The sequence below is a fragment of the Oncorhynchus clarkii genome, chromosome 30 (assembly GCF_045791955.1).
Source record: "Oncorhynchus clarkii lewisi isolate Uvic-CL-2024 chromosome 30, UVic_Ocla_1.0, whole genome shotgun sequence".
Classification (NCBI taxonomy): Eukaryota; Metazoa; Chordata; class Actinopteri; order Salmoniformes; family Salmonidae; genus Oncorhynchus; species Oncorhynchus clarkii.
In genome coordinates, this window is record NC_092176.1 from 10,691,069 (window position 1) to 10,714,964 (window position 23,896).

At 41.0% G+C, this 23,896-nt stretch overlaps 1 protein-coding gene across 1 annotated transcript; it reads left to right on the top strand.

The window, feature by feature from the left end:
- Positions 1–23,080, top strand: LOC139390006 (lysosome membrane protein 2-like). The gene is made up of 13 exons (XM_071137093.1): positions 1–1,100; positions 8,123–8,280; positions 8,592–8,739; positions 9,714–9,908; positions 11,154–11,245; positions 11,592–11,711; positions 12,185–12,363; positions 13,979–14,097; positions 15,027–15,100; positions 15,222–15,273; positions 15,500–15,652; positions 16,477–16,524; positions 19,008–23,080. The coding sequence occupies exons 1-13, from the start codon at positions 978–980 to the stop codon at positions 19,143–19,145; spliced, it is 1,599 nt and encodes a 532-aa protein (XP_070993194.1). The 5' UTR covers positions 1–977; the 3' UTR covers positions 19,146–23,080.
- Positions 23,081–23,896: the final 816 nt, after the last annotated feature.

The following is a 23,896-nucleotide window of genomic DNA, read 5'->3' on the forward strand; positions in this document are numbered from 1 at the left end:
GGAATTTAATTTTGAGAAGTAACAGTCGGTTACTCCTAAACATGTATGAAGGCAGTATCGTGTTCATTTGGCTAACTCCTCAATTCAGATGTACTGTTTTTTTATTTAAATGTTTCATAGTGTCGCAATAGTATATGCCACCCTGCTAAGCAGTGGCTTTAGTAGGCCTAGGCTACACTCAACACTCAGTTTATAAAGTTAGCTGGTGATATGTGAATGAGCATGCGACGCCAATTCATTCACAAGCTCCCTTCAGCACATTCACGTTGTTAGCCTCACTACTTCATAATATTACTTGCAGTTTCATATGAAAGTGAACTGGTATAAAATTGTCAGAATCTTAAGTTTACTTTAAAATCATTGCATGGTTGAACGTATACAAATACAAATCATTAGCCAACTATGTAGAGAAAATCAACGGCAAACATATCGAACGTGTTTTAGTTTGTGCTGTCTTATTATGGTGCTTTAAAGTAAAACACTGACCTCAGCCACACGGAAAGCACGCTACATTTTAACATCATATACCGTCATTGATTTTAACACACCCACCGCCCACCAGAGACCAAAACGACGCCTTGTTCGAGTTAATTTGAATCTGGAAAGGAGGGAGTGGAGGTCTTCCGCCCGTCCTCTGCACTGTGAGCTGCTATTTCTCCCGCTGCCTCAGAACAACACAGTCGATTTCCGTTAGGCACCGACTGTATGGGCAGAATAACAGTTTTTTTGACAGCACTAAGTAGAAGTATTTCTTATTATCGAAGACAGTTTGCGAGTAGATAGCTACATATCAACGAGCAATTTTATATTCGTTTCAAGCGTTGTCTGTAGTGAGTATGAGGCAAAGTGAGAAGTAGCAGCTATCTTCGAGGAAAGAAAGTCAAAATAAAGATCAGAACCTACAGACAGTATTATCGTTAGTGTTATAAGTAATTTCAAATTTGCCAAATTAGCTAGTTTGATAGCTGGCTAGCATCATGACTCGGAGATCATGTGCAATTTACGCTACTGGGATTCTCTGCGCCCATCTACTGATAGTGGGCATCGCATTGGTCGTGGCTCAAGTCTTCCAAACAATGATTTACAATCGGCTTAAAAAGGTGAGTTGTAACTTTTTCCCACTTCAAACGTGCATTTTATAGTTTTTTTGTTGTCTGGTGGCTTTAACTTGTTAACGTCTGTCTTTGCACTGAACAGCAGACGGTGAGTCACATTTCCCATCCCTTCTCGTTACTAGTTTTCAACCTGGGCTCAGGAGTAGACGTAACATAGTCGACGTGCCTTTATGGGAGTTTATCATCATTTCGTGTGATATGTTATGAATTACAATTTGTACGATATGTTACGGATTGCAATTCGTACAATATGGTACACGTTGCAATTCGTACATGTTGCGAATTTGCAAAAATGTATATGTTACAAATTCTAGTTTGTTGTGGTTAATGTTCGCTAGGTGGCAAGGTGGTTAACTAGGCTAGGGGTTAGGAGTTTGGTTAAAGGGTTAGAGGATGGGTTAGCTCCCATGCCATGTAGTTGCAAAGTAGCTAAAAAGTAGTAAGTAGTAAAGTTGTTCGTGATAAGATGCGAACACGCAACCTTTGGGTTGCTAGACATTGAAATTATACCTTGTCTTATGTAACCATACCAAATGTAACACATCATACACATTTCAGTGTCCCGGTTTACTATGTTACGTATAGTCTGAGACCAGGCTGGAGCTTTAAATGTGATGTTTGCTAGCTAGCTACAGCATTGAGTTCACTCAATCCCCATCTCCAGTCATTTGCCCACCCAACATGGGTCAGTGCAACATACCATGCATTCCAAGGTCGCCAATTTATGTGCTGCATTTTTTTTTATTACCACCAACCAGTGATGGTTTTTGTGGTATGATCGCAAAATTGTATCATTCATAAATCCGCAACATTGATTCAAACCTCTTGAACAGCTCTCTCTGCATGTGAACTCAGTGTATTGTAGTAGCCTATGGATGGAATCTCTGGCAGATTTACAATGCGGGGTATGCTCATGTCACAGTGCGTCGTGGTAAGACCATCACCATGGATGGGTGCTCTCAGAGCAAGCAACCTGCTTTATTCCATCAGTACAATAAACCCACTTTAAATAAAAAAATTAAATCATACTTAGCCAAGCTTTATTATACACGATACAGATGATTTGAATTAGAACTGCTGCACCTTCAACTGCAGTGTATTCATCTTATCTACATGTGTGTCTCAATATAATTGATTTGGGATTTAAAGTTTTATATGAGCTTCCCAAGTGGTTAATTGGGTTTATCGGTGGTTGTAGTAGGGTAGGAATCCCGTCAGAGGAGGGTAGGGAGGCGTGTGCGTGCGTGCGCATTGGTGGGGGGAAGGGAGAGAGCTCGTGAAGGCTCGGAGTCAAGCTTCTTTTTGGAATACTTTGCATTTCATTCTTCCCCGTCTTTGCTGACAAGGTTGAATAGCACACTATAAAAGAATCTCCCCCAAAAATGTCCTAGAGATCTGAACAGGTTCAATTTCTTTTTCTGAAACTGCGAACCTCAGCAGAAATGTCAAACTGGCAGGGAGAGTATAAAGACACAAACAGCCCAATGTTCCCTGCCACAGTTGAATTGCTGTTGTTAAATTCGCGTCTGTGTTTATTTCGGATATGGTAGTGTCATCCTAGACCTAGAATACATAACATCAAGAAATGAAACAAACAAAGCCTACCAGGCGCTTTTACGTTCAATAAAGTGCCCGAGTCGTATGTGGACATTGCCGGTGACTGAAAAGATAAATGAGAAATAAAGACGTTATGTCCATCCACAACTGTACCACTTCTAAAACTGATCTGATGTTGTTTCATGTCATGGTGCACTTTTAGAACAACTTTCCAGTATCCTACCTAGAGGACTTCTGGTAAAAGGGCGTGGATGGGAGAGGTGTGTTTAATTCACGTATGGAATCTGACGGACTCCTTGGCCTGGAGGCAGGATATTTTTTGGTCAAACAGCAGTCATCTGTTAACTTGTTGTTTCAGCCCTGGCCTGATCTAGGTCTAGAGGACTGCTCTTCCAGGAAGAAACCCTCTGCCGCTCCTCAAACTATATTTTGGAGGGTAGAGTAAAAAAACCTTCACAACAAATTCATAGGTGACAAACCTGTTTACTTTAATTCAAACAGGTTTCTTTCATAATTCGTAGATGGGAAAACCAGAGAAATATGGCACTGAATGTAATTTAATATTATCTTGAACAGTTATCTAACCACAACTCCTGCATATATTTTGACTTAAGTTTTAATTTATTTGTGAGTGACCCTAACAGTTTTTATGCTTTCATGTCCTTACCACTCATCATGTGACCCACCCCCACCCACCAACTACATGCACATAGTTAGTTTGATTTATGATAAGATTGATAAACCGTAACCCTCTGTCCCTGCTTGCTTGTGAGCTCAAGGTTTTAAGCATTTCTAAGAGATAAATGATGTAGACATGATGTCCATGGAAGCCTTTAGGTGGCCTTCCTTTTTCAAGGTTGGTAAACACAATAATTCTTCTAATCTAGACCTTGGTTTGAGTATACACAGAAACTGTCACTCTTGAATTGTATCTGTTTGAAAGGGACTCAGTTTAATCTAGAAAACAGAACAAACTTCACTGATTGCAAAATTTGGAAACTTGGTAGAACACTGCTGATGACTGAATCGCGTGTTAGTGTTTCCCTCACTCTCTCATATCCTGTACGCAATCAGTGTTTGGCTTTAAACGCATTCAATCCAACACACAGCATTGGAATAGCTAGCTTACTTTAGCTTTACTTCTAATTCACACCATTCTGGTGACTCAAATGATCTTGTAAAATAAAAGGAAATGTCTTCAAAGTATCAAATAGGCTTTTTGTTCCTTGTTCCTAAATAACTTGGATATTTTTTCTTTAATGCGAAGCGATATTTGACTCTAGCAATCATAATTTGCTGTACAGCATTGATTATTCAATTAGAGTTGATTCACATTCAAGGCTCTAAAGTGCGACCATGTTGGTTACAGATGCTCCGAGATGTTTTATTTTGGGAGTACCAGTGAAAGATCCCCCCCCTCCCCCCCAGATAAAACATTATTGTAATGATAGGCTTCACTGTGCAGTTGTTTCTGAGTGACCTAGAGAGAAAAACCGTGAGTGCAGATTTGTTCAGTCAAAAGCCTAGATTTTAAAGACTGCATGTCATTCTTGTAACTTTCTAAAGACGTAATGGCATGGGAATGCCTCTGTCAACCACTTTGTGTAGCCAGTCAGCAATGCTGAAACAGTAATTTCTAAAGGCTTTCTCATAAAACATAACAAATTTAAATGTTAATTGCAAAGTCGGCTTACCTTTTTGAATGATTATATCATAAAGATCTTTATCAATCGAGTCGTCTTTTGTTTTGCAAACTCTGCTATTGCGCATGCAGTACAGAAACACTGCCAGCCAAACACCAGCCTCTTGAGGTGTGCAATTGAAATTTAAAGGGCAACAATACCCTCCAAAATATATATTTTTTTCTTCCCTAGACCTCAAGTGTTCTTCATGGGCATTTGTTTACACCTTGTCCAGTAATGTTACCTCATTAGCTAGCTTTTGTAGCTAACAACCTGGTTACTTTACCAGTATATCTGAACATTTGGCGGCACAGAAGGAAAGCAAAAAGGATAGCTTCTTTAGAAGATTAATGACAATACCATTGAATGAATGACAGAGCTCATGCCGTCACTCAAACTTTACCCTCTTAACATCAGTGTAGAATTTTCAATGTAATGCATCTCAATAGGTTACTCTTTTACACCGTGTAGAAATGTGATATTCCACAAATGACTAATTTCAATGACCTGTATTTGTATCAACATTTTTACTTTTTATAGTAAACAAATGTTTTTACAGGGTTAAATATTAGTTTCTAGAGTACAACGTTTGCTTAAAAAGTAGCTCGAATTTATATAGACCAAATATGCTACATACAGTGCATTCGGGAAGTATTCAGACCCCTTGACCTTTTACACATTTTGTTATGATACAGCCTTATTCTAAAATGGGTTATAGTTTTTCCCCCTAATCAATCTACACACAATAACCCATAATGACTAAGCGAAAACAGATTATGATTTTTTTTTGCAAATACTTAATTACATAAGTATTCAGACCCTTTGCTATGAGATTTGAAATTGAGCTTGGGTGCAACCTGTTTGCATGGATCATCTTTGAGATGTTACTACAACTTGATTGGAGTCCACCTGTGGTAAATTTAATTGATTGGACATGATTGGGAAAGGCACACACCTATCCATATAAGGTCTCACAGTTGACACTGCATGTCAGAGGAAAAACCAAGCCATGAGTTCGAAAGAATTGTCCGTAGAGCTCCGAGACAGGATTGTGTCGAGGCACAGATCTAGGGAAGGGTACCAAAAAATGTCTCCAGTATAGAAGGTCACCAAGCACACAGTGACCTCCATCATTCTTAAATTGAAGAAGTTTAGAACCACCAAGAGTCTTCCTAGAGCTGACCGCCCGGCCAAATTGAGCAATCGGGGGAGAAGAGCCTTGGTCAGCGAGGTGACCAAGAACCTGATGGTCACTCTGACAGAGCTCCAGAGTTCCTCTGTGGAGATGGGAAAACCTTCCAGAAGGACAACCAGCTCTGCAGCACTCCACCACTCCACCAATCAGGCATTTTATGGTACAGTGAGTGGCCAAACGGAAGCCACTCCTCAGTAAAAGGCACATGACAGCCCGCTTGGAGTTTGCCAAAAGGCACCTAAAGGACTCTCAGACCACGAGAAACAAGATTCTCTGGTCTGATGAAACCAAGATTGAACTTGTCCGGTCGAGCTTCACTAGCCAGATGAGGGTAGCTGGCTGATTATAACGTTAGCTTTGGGCAACAGGGTTAAGTAGCTGGCTATTTCTTTTCATTAAATTAAGTTAAATTTCAATAGGCGAACAACAAGTGGCAACCTAGCTAATGCTTACTCACAAGGATTCCTAAATCCTTGATAAGAATAGTGAAAATGACTGCAGTTTCTACTGATCATTGTTTTCAGGCTGGTTGATTTGGTGCTAGCTAGGTACCAAGCTAAAGCTAGCTACCACAGAAGTTGTGGTCAAACAAATTATGCTTTATTACCAGCGCGGTATTGTAAATGCATAATTCGTGGCCGGTGTTTGCTTGATTGCCGACTTTTTTTTGTACAGCTTTGACTGCTACTGTAACTTTTTGACACCAAAGACCCAAATGGCGTTCCATAGTATGTATGTCTTGAAGCTAATAGCAGTGACGCTTTTACTGTGTAACTCCGGTAGGGCAACATCTGAAAAATAGCGCACTTGGTAGTGTGTGTACCGGTGCTTGACCAGTCGGGGAAAGCCAACATCACCCACGACAGAGAACGGTTGATTGTCAAGGGCAATGAATTCCATTATCTTGGCATTAATGGATTTCGCCTTTAAGTTGTCTCGCTGAAAAATTATTACTCTTTTAAATGACTGTTGACTGCTTGATCCACACAGCAGACATTGTGGGCTCGGTTAAGAATGCTGTGCTGCACGTGTAGCGCAACATTTTACGCGCCGTCATTACGTCATGTACCTACGTTATATAGGAATGCACAGTTGCTTTGACATCAGTTTTTAACATCGGCGTTAAACTAGATGTCGTGCCGATACCGATGTTGGCATTTTTAGCTCGTATCAGCCGATTCCGATATGTTCTCCAATATATCGTGCATCCCTAGTTGTGCTCCTAACTTTTTATTAGAACCCTGTTTACAAGACTTGTGCTGGAAACTAGCCTATTTCACTGCTGCAATATGCCTGCTCGAAGTTATGATCATGTTTAAAAACTGACTGGAGTCTAAATGAAGCAATAGGCTTCTGTTTTGCCCCTGAGGAGTAAGCCCCCCAGTTCAATGCTCTAGCTAGGGTGTTCTGACCTTTGGCCCAGTTGTATAGTGTGTGTTTCTCAGAATGTGTGTGTATGAGCCAAAATACTGTTCTAACATTTAAGACTCCATAGGGAGTATGCACCTCCATTGTAATGAGTCATTCTACCATCTTATATCATGGTTGCACAAAAGTATTGACAGGAAACAAGAGTTTTTGTGCATCCCTGTTGGACCACACCTTAAAATAAACATCCTCTTTCAATCACCGAGCTTCGCTGAGCTTCTCTGAGACTTCAGCTGAGTGAGCTGTGTGAATGGTAAAGGCCTTTCCCAAGTACACCTCACTTTACTCAGAGGACAGAGAAAGCAATCAGGAACCCCTTACATAAAGGACGGGGGAAGTGAGAAATTTCTCACTTGAAGTTAGTAATACTGATATCTCTTTACGGTAGGCCCTATTGGCGTCGAGTACTTACCAGTATTTTATGGATCAACAGACCGCTTAACAGTAATTTGCTCTTCAGATTTGACAACCATGTTTTAACACGCTTCATTCATTCAAGGTGTTGAATGTCACTACGTTTAGTTTTAATTACAGTTGAATTACCTTGTTGAAGCTACTGTCTTTTCTAGTCCAGGCATGATGGCTAACTTGAACCACTTTCCTGTATTCAGATGATGACTAATAGGACAGTGATGCTAGTCCATATTGTCTATTCAAACTGTCATGCTGCCACTATGGTGGGTAGTAATTTAGGCTTTTTGAAGATTGTCCTGAGCAAAATGCAAAATATCTTTCTCATCCTGCTGAAGTCGACAGAGACTCCCCCTGGGCAGTTTTCACTCAGGTTTTCTGCTTGTACTGACAGTTATTCAGCTGTGAAGGACCTTCCCCCCTTACCCTGTTTTGGTGTGCTGGCATAGGGTGTACACTACATTAATTGCAGTGTGTGTTCTCTCCTGGCATAACCTGAGAAGGATTGTTGGTGGATGATGCTGCCGCAATCAAAAATGTAATTGCTTTAAATATCCTTAGTTTAGAAATTAATGAAATGGTTTTAAATTGCATTTTTAGGCTAAATAGCTTTCTATCCCTCCGGAATGTACTACTGTAAACAAATTATGCTTGGAGATATCATTGTTGTTTTGGTCTGTCCTCCATCATTAACTGTATTTCTCTCTCTTTTTTTTGTTTTGTTGTTGTTGTAGGAATTGACCTTGACTGAGGCGAGCCGAGTATTTGAGTCGTGGAAGAACCCACCGCCTCCAGTCTACATGGAGTATTACTTCTTCAACGTGACCAACCCTGAAGTGTTCTTAGCAGGGGGCAAGGCAGCTGTCACCCAGATTGGACCTTACACTTACAGGTAGGTTGACAACACACTCACTGCTCTCCTTTCAAATGAGATGGCCTCAGTTCACAAAGGGCTTGAGATCAACACTCGTAACTCAGACTTCAGTGGAACTCCTATATCGATACCAAGGAAAGGTTATTGCTAATATTTGTTTTTCGTGTGTATATCTCAAGTTCAGATTCGGTCCACTATGTATTTGTTTTATGATCTGTTTGTTTGATCATGGGAAGCTGGCGATGCAGGTCTTGGGAAAGTCATATGGGGGAGGGGGGAGGATATTTGTTTGGAATGACAACCTTTCTACTCACACCTTTCCATAACAGGGAATACAGACCCAGGGAAAATGTAACTTTCCTCGAAAACGGAACCAAGGTTTATGCCCTGAACCCCAAAAGCTTTGTCTTCGTCCCAGAGAAGTCCCGGGGTAATCCAGAGGTCGACATTCTGAGGACAGTCAACATCCCAGCTGTGGTGAGTTAGTGTGTGTGTCTCTTGGTCTCTGCTTGTTACCTCTACATACTTGTAGTCTTCACAAATGCACTTTATCTTAGCTGCCATGGACATGGTATATCCGCAATACAGTGTGTTGGGCTGCAGATTAACTAGTGGTTAAGAGCATTGGGTCAGTAACTGAAAGGTCGCTGGTTCGAATCCCGAGCCAACTAGGTAAAACAAATCTGCCGGTGTGCAAGGCTCCGGGGACGCATTCAATAATGGCTGATCCCTGGCCACGACCCCACTCTCCGAGAGGGTCTTCAAGGGGAGAGTGGGATATGCAAAAAACACATTTCCAATTCACACTTGTACGTATGTGAAATAGGACAACTGTAAGCACCCACCTAATCATTATTATAAACTATGGTGCAGCGCCTTTCTAAGAACACATAGAAACATGAGGGTGTGAATCATTCCACAGCTGTTTTGTTTTGGTCAACTTTAACCTTTCGATAGTTTCAGTATAGCCACTATAACAATGTACTGACATTCCTTTACTGCTGAAGTATTAAACTAATTCCACTGAGGGCCGAGTGTTTGCGGGTTTTCGCTCCTCCCTTGTACCTAATTGGTGAATTAAGGTCACTAATTAGAAAGGAACTCCCCTCACCAGGATGTGTAGGGCTTAATTTAAAGGAAAAAATAAAAACCAGACACTTGGGACTCCATGAAATTTTGATAACCCTGCTTTACTGCATCATTCCAGTAGACTTTCCAAGCATTATGCTAAATGCCGTATTATGACATCAGGGTGACTTGTTCCTATAAGCTTGTTACTTTATCACAGACACTTTTGTGGACTTCATCTAATTTCCAAGGACCAGACCAGATGGCAACAAAGGCTATGGACTTACAAATGTTGCTGATGGTTGTGTTGCATAGTGCCTATGACCTCTAACCCCCTCTCTCTCTCTCTCTCTCTCTCTGTTTCCTCCCCTCTCCCTGGACAGGCGGTGATGAACAAGCTGAACTCCTACTCTTTCTTGCTGCGCACCTTTGTCTCCATGTGGATGAACTCCATCGGTGTGGAAATCTTCATGACCCGCACCGTTCACGAGGTGCTATGGGGCTTCAAGGACCCCCTGCTCTCCAAAATCCACGCCATGAAGCCAGAGGTGGACGAAATGTTTGGACTGATGTGGAAGGTAAAGCACTGTTTGTATTCAGTAAAAACCTTGAAATACTGTAATAAACCATATGGTCACTCAGATTACAGTTCAGAGCTGGTCCTTGTTAATCCAGTCATTCACTAAAGGTATAGCATTGCTAATGGCCGGTCTTGAAATTGTGATTTTAATAGAAGTGTTGACATTGCTCGATAAATCCTGTAGTCATCGGACCTGACGGCTGTTGGTAGAGATTGAGAGACGGGGATGAGGTATTGTGGGGTCATCACATGATGAGAGTGAAAATGACAATATGCTGAGGAAGCTTGCTTAGTTCCTCTTTTTCTGGGGCTTTGGAGACTTGTGTCTGCTATTCTGCCTCACGCAATTAAAAGCAAACAGTCCGATTTAATAAACAAGTTCAGTGCATTATTTGGAAAATCCCAGAAAGGAGTAGACGGGTAGAATTTTACCTGGACCTAAACTTTCAAATCTCAACTGTCAAAGTGTGTATCTGGAAGGGACTTCTTATTGTTAGTTTGGCACTCTTACGGAGTCTTAATGTTGCCCATTAGGCTTGGGCGCTATCCATATTTTCATACTGTCATATCGTTTCTGTACCATACCGGGGTATTACTGGAAGTGCACACAAAACAATTTAGGCAATGGGGATCTTGATCCAGGAGGGGATTGAATGCCTCTGCTGTAACCAAGAAGCTTGATCTTGACATCTAGCCACTTAGCTAGCAAGTTAGCAAATCAAATGCAAAACTGGAGCCCTGAGCTGGATATATTTTATTTGACATGAGGGTGTGAATCATTCCATACTTAGAAATCTTAGATTTCTTATAGTTATAATTCTAGTTATAAGCAGTGGTGTAGCACCCCCCCGACCCCGTTTTTTAAAATGGTATTGAAAAGCATTTTAGAAATACCCCAGTATAAACGGTACATCGCCCAAACCTACTCCCTAGAAAACTGTATTATGAGAAAGAGAAAACAGAACTGGATGGGCAGGCTACACTAATAGTGGCATTTTTATTTGAGCCTCTAGAGCACAATATTCCTTGTCAGTACATTTCCAACAACGACAACCAGCCACTTTAAACACAGAAATTACTTCCCAATTCACTTAACAGCAATAAAGGAAGATGTTCTACATTTAACTCTGCTTGTTTGTCTGTTTCTAATTCTGTACCTGTCCGCTGTCCCCCTGTTTGTTGGATGTGTTTGTTTTGATATGACAGTCTCACTGAACTATTGTTGCTCTCTGTATCCTCCCAGAAAAATGGAACTGACGAAGGAGAGTTTGTGTTCCTGACTGGCGAACGGGACTATATGGAATATGGCAGAATAGACACATGGAACGGGCTGACGTAGGGACCCTTTTCCTCTGTTTTTCTTCCGTCATGTTGTTGTGATTAATGGATAACAAGAAAGTTTCTCATGTCATAATTTAGCTTTTTGGTCCTTGCCCCGGCCATTGGGTTTACTCATTGAACAAGGATGACTTGGTATCTGTCCAATTCAAGTATTCAAAGTCCAAGGTTATTCCCAGTTGCTCCCTGTCATGACAGAGCAGATTGCAAAATGTTATGTTTAATGGCTTCCAGGCAGTTTAAAAGGAATCAATATTTGGTTCCGTTATGTTAGAATAACCTTATGTAGACAAATGTGTCCTCTTGATGTCTAACATTTCCCCTACCTTTCCCCTATCAACAGTGAAATGTCGTGGTGGTCCTCTAACCAGAGCAACATGATAAACGGCACGGATGGCAGTGTGTTCCACCCTCTGTTGTCCAGGAAAGAGCTGCTGTACATCTTCGCTGCTGACCTCTGCAGGTACGTCACAGTCATATCTCCAAATCTTGTATTATCGGTAGTCTATGATTTTTGTTTTACAGTCAAAGTAGCAAGTACAAAGAGGGGCTGTGGTTTAGGTGACAACCAGGAATTCTTGGAAACGACGGACTCGTATCCCTATCAGACTGATAAACCATTGTAGAAGACGTCACTCCCTGATCATGGTAAACAAGTGTGAGCTGAGCATGGCCCAACCAACACCATGACGCGTGAGGAGAAACTGGGAAAACGGCACATGATATGAAAAGGAAGCTTTGACTCAGTCGAAACAGTTGCACTTTATCTTCTCATAGTTAGCCACTGCTCAGCACAGACCTCACACTCTTCTCTGGAAATGACATGTAGAACTGAATGAAGAGTTTCAAAATCCTGCCATCATTTTGACATAATGAGAAAGTCCTACTACACGTCTTGTGTCCATATCCTTATTCCCACTTCTCCCTGTGTTCTAGGTCTATCCACCTGGCTTATGTTGAGGATGTGGAAGTGAAGGGCATCCCAGCCTACCGCTTCGCTCCTCCACGTGATGTCCTGCAGAGTCCTAAGGAGAACCCTACCAACGCCGGCTTCTGTGTGCCTGCTGGGGACTGCCTTGGCACCGGGGTGCTTAAAGTCAGTGTTTGCCGAGAAGGTACGAGACGGTTCGTCACCCTGTTGCAACCCTGGTTTGCATAACAAAGCATGCGCCCCCACTTACCCACTGTTTGAGTTGACTAACAACATAACCTATTGTTTTGGACTGAAAAGAATACCCAAGTCAATCCAGTTCTAGCTGCGCCTTCAGCTGCAGTAAATATCAGAAATTTCCCATGTTTGACTATCCAGATTTTACAATGGTGTAGATGGTGAATGATTAACTCTGGATGAGGGCTATAAAACACTTGAATTGCCTGCATAGCTGTGGACTTCAGGGTTAGGATACGGCTAATCTCTAAATGATTTCCTCTCCTAAAACAATCCATGTACAAACACATGGCAAATAAATGCCCTGCTGTAACCCTTAATTCTCGTGGGTAGATGCATTTTTAAGTCCTGTACTGTATGTGTGTTAAACATCCGCATTCACGGTGTGGTGCAGCAGAGAAAGTTCAACAGTCTGGATGCTGTTATGACTGAGTCATCTCCGGGCCTAGAAGTGAACTACGGCCCTTGTTAATTCCTTTTGTCAGTTTGAATTCCGTTTGTCAGATATTGCAGTTTTGAGTCGTTTCCATATTCCTTAGTGAGGGTTGTTAACTCACTCAAGTTGTGCCACATAATGAAATGGAACACATTCTATTGTGTCTCTGAGGTAGTACCTTGTGGAACTTCAGAATGGTCATTATGACCTCAAAGGAATGTTTTTTCTCTTGGGTTATGAAAAACAGCCATGATTTCACTGTGTCTGCTTATCAGAACCTGTCCGGTATGGGCTGCCTTTCCAATGGCTTATCAGAACCTGTCCGGTATGGGGTGCCTTTCCAATGGCTTATCAGAACCTGTCCGGTATGGGGTGCCTTTCCAATGGCTTATCAGAACCTGTCCGGTATGGGCTGCCTTTCCAATGGCTTATCAGAACCTGTCCGGTATGGGCTGCCTTTCCAATGGCTTATCAGAACCTGTCCGGTATGGGCTGCCTTTCCAATGGCTTATCAGAACCTGTCCGGTATGGGCTGCCTTTCCAATGGCTTATCAGAACCTGTCCGGTATGGGCTGCCTTTCCAATGGCTTATCAGAACCTGTCCGGTATGGGCTGCCTTTCCAATGGCAAGGAAGAACTCTACACATATTTTTGCTATCTGTTCCGCTGTCTCTGTGCTTGGGTTATAATACCAGATAGCACACAATAGCAATATCTCACATCTGTCTATGATATTTCCTTTTAAGATATTTAATTTTCCTCCGTTTTCAAACATTTGACTTTGTTTTGCTTAATCCTCCCTGATGGCAGTCCAGGATAAGGATATAGGTTAGTTGATCATATTGGTTGCTCGTGTTTTATTTTTGTCTCTTTAAGGTCCAATACAGCCGTTTCTCAATGTCAAATAATTTCTGGGTAACAATTTAAGTACATAACTGATTTGTTTTAAATTAAAATGGTAAAAAAAAGAAACAAATAGCCTCTTGGCAAAGAGCAATTTCTCAAGCAAGAATTTTGCTAGGACCGTCTGGTCAGAGTGGAGATGTATATAAAACACAGAAGATTTTTGACTGCACTGGGCCTTTAAATCATGTTTTACCCCCATCTCCCTCCTTCTTGTCCATAGGTGCCCCTATCGTGGTGTCATTCCCTCACTTCTATCAGGCCGATGCCATGTACATTAATGCTGTTGAAGGACTGAGCCCCAACAAGGAGGAGCATGAGACTTACCTTGACCTTAATCCAGTATGAACAAACATTTTATCTAACATGTATGTATGTATGTATGTCATAAGGCCAATATGTGGGATTTGTTATGGGCCCTAAACTCGGTGGCCAGTTTATTAGGTACACCCATCTAGTATCGGGTCGGACCCCTTTTTAGCCACGAAGGGATGCACCTGGTCAGCAACAATGTTCAGATGCACTGTGGCGTTCAAACTTTGCTCAATTGGTATCAAGGGACCGAACATGTGCCAGGAGAACACTCCCCACACCAACTCCACCAGTCTGTACCGTTGACACTAGGCAGGATGGGGCCATGGCTGCTTACGCCAAATCCTGACTGCCATCAACATGACACAACAGCAACTGGGATTTGTGTTCCTGTTTGGCCCGCCTGTTAGCTTACACGATTCTTGCCATTCTCCTTCGACCACGCTCATCAACCAGCTGTTTTTCCTCTCAGGACTGCTGCTGACTGGATGTGTTTTGCTTGTTGCACCATTCTCTGAAAACCCAAGACACTGTCGTGTGTGAAAATCCCAAGAGGCCGTCCGTTTCTGAGATACTGGAACTGGCGCACCTGGCACCGACGACCATACCACGCTCAGTCACCTAGGTTACTCGTTTTGCCCATTCTAACGTTCAATCGAAACAGTAACTGAATGCTTGTTTGCCTGCTTTATATAGCCAACCACGGCCATGTGACTCACTGTGTAGGAGCGAACCATTTTCATGAACGGGTTGGTGTACCTAATAAACTGGCCACTGAGTGTATACTGTTTACATAGTCTCAATCTGATTATAAATAGACTGTATTTAATAGCCATGTGACATTTTTTGCATTTGTGTGTTTTATGAAGTACCAGTGGATTATTAAACTAAGCTGTCTCCATATCGGAAAGGACAAGATGTAACTGCATTTTAAAGAATATTTCATTTTGTATTTCTAGACCACTGGGGTCCCCATCCGTGCCTGCAAGAGAGCCCAGCTCAATATAATTTTGAACAGAGTTCCAGGCTTTCCGTAAGTAAAGACCAGAACAGTTTTACACACTTTGAAGCCTGCTCTTTTCCCACTCGATTCGTATGAAGGATGAGAAGACCCATTGTTGAACCTTGTCCTCATTACATTTTCTCTTCCTCAGCAAAACCAAACATCTAAACGTTACAATTTTCCCTATCATGTTTGTCAATGAGGTAAGACATATCTCCTCCCTCCCTCTCTCTCTCTCTCCATTATTTTGTGAAATTCAGTCGGCCTCACGTGCAGCCTAGGAATGTCAAATGAAGTTTGAAAATTTTGCCAGAGAAAATCCTTTATTACTGGTCTATTATTAAGACTAGTTAATAACTGGTTTGCAGCATCTCACACCAGTTAATTAAATGGTAAAGACGGGTTGATAACCGTAGTGACCTCCCCCAGACGGCCACTATCGACGATGACTCTGCTACCCAGATGAGGACCCTGCTGCTCATCGTGACCCTGGTGTCCAACTTCCCTCTGCTCATCGTGGGCATGGGCGCCATCCTGCTCGTAGTCTTCGTCCTCCTGGTCTGCAGGTCTCGCCAGAAGAAGGTAAGACCTCCCCTCTACCCCTGCACTTACTCCCAGGACACCCCAAACAATAATATTCATTAGCTTCTTCTGAAATATAGTGTAAATTGTACATTTTTAATTTACAATTGGGCACTTCACTCACTGTCAGTTGTGGTGAAGGATTCCTTAAGTGGTTATTAGTCTATAGTGGTGCAATGTCACAACAAAGGTTTAATGTTAGCTTTGTTCAATGTTTATCTGTTTATAGACCATTTATACTTCTATATTAACATCACTGGTGTGGTGACTGGGGGTAACCTCCAACTACTTACATGATACAACTCACATGGTCAGCATGTCCTACCTCCTGTAATGTCTGTATCAAATGTTATTCCGGCTGGTCTTTCTAACAATTGAAACCACTGAGGTCAGAACAGGAAGTATACATCTGAATTGAGCAGTTCCTCATTGGCAGACAAGTCACAATGATGACAGTCTACAGTGACGTACAGGCACTGAACTCTAGTAATCCTGTAGGTTAGCCAGTGTACTTTCAACACTTATCTGTGTTTGTCTTGGTTAGCCGTTCTGACCCCTTGTGCATGACCCCATTCCCCACCCATCAGTGATGACTCGGATAAGAGTTAGCTTAATATCTTCCCCACGTGGTTCAACAAAACAGATATTGGCCTGCCGGCATGTTCATGCTGAGGAACAAAGTAGGAGTTCACATCACAGACAGAATTTGTATTTTAGATAAAGCTTGTTTTATCAAATAAAGCTATTGTAAAGAACTGTATAGTTAACGTATTATGATAAAACATTTCTGTAACCCCCCCCCCTTTTTTTCCTTTCTGTTTTAGAATGAAGTAAAACGTATTGATTTTACTGAAGCTTTTCATTCTTTTACTGTAAGTCTTAATTTCGCTTTGTTTGCTATTTTCTTTGAGCTGTTAGCAATTCTTGCTTGTTGCTTATAATTTAAAATTATCTTTAGGGATTATTTTTACACACAAGTATGTGGACACCTGTTCGTCGAACATCTCATTACAAAATCATGGTCATATATATGGAGTTGGTCCCCCCCCCCCCCCCCTTTGCTGTCATAAAACAGCCTCCATTCTTCTGGGAAGCATTTTAACTGTTGGAACATTGCTGCGGGGACTTCCATTCAGCCACGAGCATTAGTGAGGTCGAGCACTGATGTTGGGTGATTAGGCCTGGCTCACATTCCAATTCATCCCAAAAGTGTTCCATGGGGTTGAGGTCAGGGCTCTGCAGGCCAGTCAAGTTATTCCACACCGATCTCGACAAACCATTTCTGAATGGACCTCGCTTTGTGCACGGGGGCGTTGTCATGCTGAAACAGGAAAGGGCCTTCCCCAAACTGTTGCCACAAAGTTGGAAGCACAGAATTGTCTAGAATGTCATTGTAGCATTAAGAATTCCCTTCACTGGAATTAAGGGGCCTAGCCAGAATCATAAAAAACAGCCCCAAACCATTATTACACCACGCCAGCCAGCACTTGGCATTGCTCATGGTGATCGTAGGCTTGTGTGAGGCTGCTCGGCCATGGAAACTAATTTGAAGCTCCCGACTAACAGTTCTTGTTGCTTCCGAAGGCAGTTAGGAACTGTGTAGTGAGTGTTGCAATCGAGGACAGACAATTTTTGTGCGCTATGTTTCCACTTCACAATAACAGCACTTACAGTTGACCGGGGCAGCTCTAGCAGGGCAGAAATTTGACGAACTGACTTGTTGGAAAGGTGGCATCCTATGACGGTGACACGTTGAAAGTCACTGAGCTCTTCAGTTAGCCCATTCTACTGCTAATGTTTGCCTATGGAGGTTTGCATAGCTGTGTGCTCAATTTTATACACCTGTCAGCAACGGGTGTGGCTGACTTAGCAGAATCCACAAATTTGAGGGGGTGTCCACATGCTTTGTGTGTGTATATACTGAACAAAAATATAAACGCAACGCAATGTAAAGTGTTAGTCCCATTCTTCATGAGCTGAAATAAAAGATAACAAAAATGGTTTATATTTAGCATTTATAATTTTGTTAAGTAATTATGCATGCATGCATACACTGAACAAAAATATAATTGCAACATGCAACAATTTCAAGTTGTTACAGATCATATAAGGAAATCAGTCACTTTAAATGATTTCATAAGGCATTAATATGGATTTCACATGACGGTCTACAGATGCATCTGTTGATCAGAGTACTTAAAATATCAAAAAGTTAGGGGTGTGGATCAGAACCAGTCATTGTCTGGTATGACCACCATTTTGTTTCATGCAGCGCGACATCTCCTTCGCATAGAGTTGCTCAGGCTGTTAATTGTGGCCTGTGGAATATTGTCCCACTCCTCTTCAATGGCTGTGCCAAGTTGACATGTAATGTGATGGTTTCAGTTTCCAGGAATTGTCTACAGATCCTTGCAACATGGGGCCGTGCATTATCATGCTGAAACGTGATGGTGGTGGATGAATGGCATGACAATCTGCCTCAGGATCTTGTCATGGTATCACTGTGCATTCAAATTGCCATTGATTAAATGCAGTTGTGTTCGTTGTCCATAGCTTAAGCTTGCCCGTACCATAACACCACTATGGGCCACTCTGTTCACAACGTTGACATTAGCAAACCGCTCACCCACACAACAACATACATGTGATCTATGGTTGTGAGGCTGGTTGGACATACTGCCAAATTCTCTAAAACGACATTGGAGGCGGTTTATGATAGAAAAATGTACATTCAATTCTCTGGCAACAGCTCTGGTGGACATTCCTGCAGTCAGCATGCCAATTGCACACTCCCTCAACTCCAGACACCTGTGGCATTGTGTTGCGTGACAAAACTGCACATTTTAGAGCTGCCTTTTATTGTCCCCAGCACAAGCTGCACTTGTGTAATGATGCTGTTTAATCAGCTTCTTGATATGCCACACCTGTCAGGTGGATGGATTATCTTGACAAAGGAGAAATGCTAATTAACAGCGACGTAAACAAATTTGTGCACAACATTTGAGAGAAATAAGCTTTTTGTGCGTATGGAAAATGTCTGGGATCTGTTATCTCAGCTCATGAAACATGGGACCAACACTTTACATGTTGGGTTTATGTTTTTGTTCAGTGTATATTTATCTCATTCCTGCTTCATATTATATTTGTTCTTTAAGTTGAAAAATATTTTGGGTTTGTTGGTTTGTACAGTGACATTAATTCATGATATTTCCACAATGAGTTTATTCTATAACATTGCATTAAACATTTCATTTTCATGTGTAAAATGTTTCCAATTTAGTTATACGTATATAAATGGGTGTTGTTTTCATGGTGGGATTATTATGACCTTTACAAAATGTTTTTCCCTCTTCAGACTGCAAAAGACGACACTGCCTACACTCAAGTCAGCGACAAACCAGAGGTTGAACCATCAGAAAACAACCACACCAACCAGCCAATGAGGAATGGCTCCTACATCGCCATGTCTCCTGTGGAGGCTCAGAAGTGTTGATGGAGGCTGCAGTGTGTGGAGGGGCAGGTGGAGCAGCCTGGTGGAGCAGCGGTATTATAACCAAGGCAGGGTTTTGCAGTGCGGACATGGGGTTTCACTTTTGGGGACTGTCCTACTCTCCTGCTGAGCATGGCCTTTCTTCCTGCCATAGTGCAAAACAACATCTCCGGTCTACTACTAATGTCACTTGTCTTTTTTCTGTCGAGCTCACCGCTGATTTCATGACACAACACTAGTTATCTCAGCCAGGACAATAGGTTTTGTGAGTATTTTCTGCACTTTGAAGTAGAATATTAGTCAGTATTCTCAATGATTAACAACCACTGAGCAACCGCTATCAGCCTTCCAACAGGGCGCAAAGAGCACTGACTGACCGTAGTATTTACCTGAACAATGAAGATCAGAAGGTCCTCTAACATTTCTTTGTAACGGTGTTTGTGAGGTTACCTCCAAAACAAGCCAACAGATTAAAACCTTTGCTCCTTAAGTTAAATAGTATGACCAGTACTATCCCCTCTCTCCCTGTAACTGAGTTTTCAGTGACTCAGAATGTGGGTTTGCTAACAAAACTGTGTACTTCCTTACCATATCCGTTTTGTAGAAAAAAAAACTATAGAAGGGAAAGAAGAAAAAGAAATGAACTGAGCCAAACTATTCATATTATGTTGAGCAATTAGTCAGGTCACATACCCAAGTTGTCATCAAACAGAATTTGTGACTGTGTGTGCATGTCTTACACTGTAGTGTCCTGTTTTGATTGGACTATGGGTTACTTTTTCTTGATGCAGGCACTGTAGTATGACAACAGAGATTTAGCTTTTTTTTTTTTATTCTTTTTTTTTTTTTTACATATTGACATTTTTGGAAGCCTTTTTGAAGACATGTCAAAGTCCTCAGAAGATAAGACATTAGTAGATAGCTGCTTTTCCCATTATGTGGTGTTAGGGGATTGTACCTATAGCCGAAGTAGATATACCATAAACCTTCATCTAATATTCAAAATGGAAGAAAAACCTACATTACAAGGGAGACTTGAACCTACTTTCTGCCTTACAATTGTTCAGTGTGTTGATTCTTCATGTGGATGTGGTAAAAAGCTGGATATCTTAGTTGTACATGCGTAATGGGGAAATGTTAGGCTACCTCTGACCTAATCCAGCAAGTAGTCAAAGGTGTGCCTAAAACACTTTTTAATTTTAAGTGTCGACCCACGTTGTGTGTCTGCACTGATACTTAGAATAAGCACAATTTGGATTGCTAATACAGTCCTCATAAGGTAACAGGTCTTCACAGACTGTACCCTGCTAGAAGCATATTATACTACTTGTATTTACAGTTGTGTGTTTTTAACACTGCATTGTTGGGAAAGGGCTCGTAAGTAGGCGTTTCACTGTAATACAACACCTGTTGGGCTTGTATACGATTTGATTTGAAGACCGATGGGTGCCCCGTAAAGAAAACAACTAAGTTCTAGAATAAACAGTCAGGCCCTGCACTCTGCTTCTGCTGTGCATGTTATGTCGAACAGAGTCAACTGGCTAGCCAAGGAGCTTCAGGTATTCAGACAAACATGACACTTGAATCACTATTTGTCTTACTGTATGTTTTGATGTGGTGTTTTTCGTTGCTGTCTTCGGTCACTAGTCTCTGTGTCGTGTCAAGGCTTTTGGCAGTCGCTTCTGGAAAAAATGTACTAAGTCCATAATACTGTCAACTTCAAAATGTGATTCCTGCACTTTCCAAAAAAAGAACTTGCCCTGTATTTTTTGGGCTTAATGTAAAATGCAATGGTCCTTCGGTGTATTTCAGTGGTTTGACCCAGGGTTGTTTTTCATTGGTTCCTGAGGTGTAATTCTAGATGGACACTTTGCCTTTGTTACTTGCTTTTAGGTAGATGGAATATTTTTTTTCTTCATCTATTATTGCTGCACTTAATTACTATAACCTATGGGCTTGTATTTTTTTGTGGAGAAACCATCCATGCTCATATTCTGTTTTAAGGTTGTTCCAACAAACTGATATCAACTCTTCTGAATTGTTAAGTCTGGTCTGTGAACTCCTTAAATGTTTAAGAATATTTGAGCATAGGATACAATGCCCAAAACTTGCTGTCATTTACTGGAATTAGCAGATAACTATAGATAGCAAAATTGTAACATCAAGTATAATGGTTTTTAACCCCACTTATATTAACTGATGAGGACTGATGAGGACTTGACCTCACTTGGCATTGTGGCAGACAGTGGCTGAAGAATTGTCCATATTGAGAATTTTGTTTCTGTGGGTGATGGCTTGGGTTGTTAAAACTGGAAACTATTTCTGGAGGTCTAGATGGATACTCTAGTAAACAAATGAGAGTTGTTCAAGTATTAGTTTGTTTGGTTGTGCCAGTAAGGACGTCTGTCCGACATGGCTTTGGGCTGTACTATGATAAACTGGTCCTGATTTTTTTTATTTTTTTTATTTTTATATATCATGATTATATATCAAGAACCAATTCACAATAGGCCTTTTCAGTTTGAAACCTACTGTACTTATCAGGCAATTATTGCATTGTGCAAGCATGGCTGTACTTGTATAATCATCACAGTATATCATCCTTTTTTTTTTTACTTGAACATATAAGACCTTGAATCAGAGCCATGTGTGTGTTGTATGCTTAACAGTGCACATGCACACACACACACACACACTTACCTGAGACACTATCTGACTGACTAGTCCCATTTACCTTTGTACCCAATCATTCATGTCCATTCGCTCCTCTGTGCGTGACCAAAGATAACCTACATGGATCTGTTCTAGCTTGTGTCTACTCTCCTCCGAGATAACGGTTGTGCCACCGCCTACCTAATAGTAATTGCACCATATACCTTTTATACAATGCACTATTTTAGGCCAGGGCCCAAAGGGCTCTGGTCAAAAACAGTGCACGGTTTAGGGAATAGGGTGCCATTTCAGATGCAAGCCATCTAAAACAGTGCCAGGATCCAATTGCAGTGTATTTACAACAGTGTTTGAGTTGTCTTTTCCCAACAAGACAAAAAAAATCCATAACTATTGTTAATATCAAGAGACTGGGGCGATCTGTATTGCTTGTTATGCACAAATGCTGCTCTAATGTGCGGGAGAAAAAAATACGTTTTATGTATTGACACAACAATATAATGTTATGTAAAAATACATTTTATTAAATGTTTTTTTTAATCTGACAAGTTATGTATCCATATGTTCAATGTTGTCTCTGTTTTTCTGAATTTGTATGTTTTTGTTGTTGTTTGGTCCCGTTTTCATTTCCTTTTATTTTTTTTTCTGTTTAGTAATATTCAACTTGGTCATCAAGCACATTTCAGTTGAACATTTAATTTTTCTGTCTCACAAATGTTCTTAGAGAATTCCTAGTTGGTCGTCTGTGTGTGTTGGATGATAAGCTTATGTAGACATTTTTGTACAGCCAATGTACTGTTTTGTCAAACTGGAGTGATTTTTAATTGGAAGGCTGATAATGTGTATGCATGTGGAGGTAGATTGCCTTAGTGCCTCAATGGGTACATGGGTCGTGTACAAGCAATCTAACCCATAGATGAATGAAGCCCTCCTTCATGGAAAAACAACGGTAATACCATCCTTTTATTTCCTTAAATTGCTTTCAAGTAACCAATTTAGTTACGCAGTGTGGCAACTGTATATATTTTTTTCACATTTCATTTTGTGTACATTTCTAAAGGTCTCAGTCACCATCTAACAGACATTTTAATGTTACTTCTGAGTTTAAGTTTTTTGCTGCTGAAAATGACAATCGTCATGTTGGGTGAAAAACTATTTCAAATGTAATATACATTAGTTTTGATAATTTACACTGCACAAATGTTTATACAATGCTTTTGTAAACATTTTTAGTGTATTTGCCAAAAAATAAACAAAGTAGCAAAGAATACAGTTGATGGCTGTGTTTTGCTTTTAACACGATACCAACATTACCATTAAATACTGTTTTAACTTTTAATTAAGACTAGTTGTTAAACGTACTTTTTTTTTCTGCTCATGGTATTTATTGGTGCCTTCACATAGTATGTTTAGAATCTGCTTTCAGTTATTGAGGATTTAGGAGAGCTTTGTGCAGCTTATCCTAACTATAAGAAATGGTCACAAACTATAGCTTTAACTTATCAAAATAGTACTGTTTTCCTCCTTAGTAACACCTTGCAAAACTATTCTAGCTTTCCCAAAAATGTTGGGTTTTCCAGAAATCCCAGTTAAAATATTCCTGGAATTGGGAGCAAATAAGCAGGAAATCTGATATCCTTCAATCAGGATTTCTGGAAAACCAGGGAATTTAGGGAAAGATACCAGAATTTTGTGGGGTTGTGACTAAGAATAGGGTCGGCGGGCAGGCTGTGCCATGTGTGTTACCTCTAGAAGTCAGCCACCACCCCCACAGGCCCTTATATGGATTCTGGGAAACAAAGGAACACAGTAGTTTCAAAACATAAAAAACCTTGCCTTGCTTCCAGCATAGAATAATGCTGTTTGTCCCTCTTCTAACATGACCTCAGGCTCAGAATGTCTATAGGCCATCCTATTCTTCCTACATACATGGAAAACCATGCCATAAGTGTCCATTTTCAATCTCCATATCCTCTACCATAGTTGTTTTGAAAATGGACATACCACCATGCTGAATTTCAGGCATGTTTGGGCACTGTCTGCAATGCCTTGGGTGTAAGCTTATCTTTTTTTTGTGTTCTCAT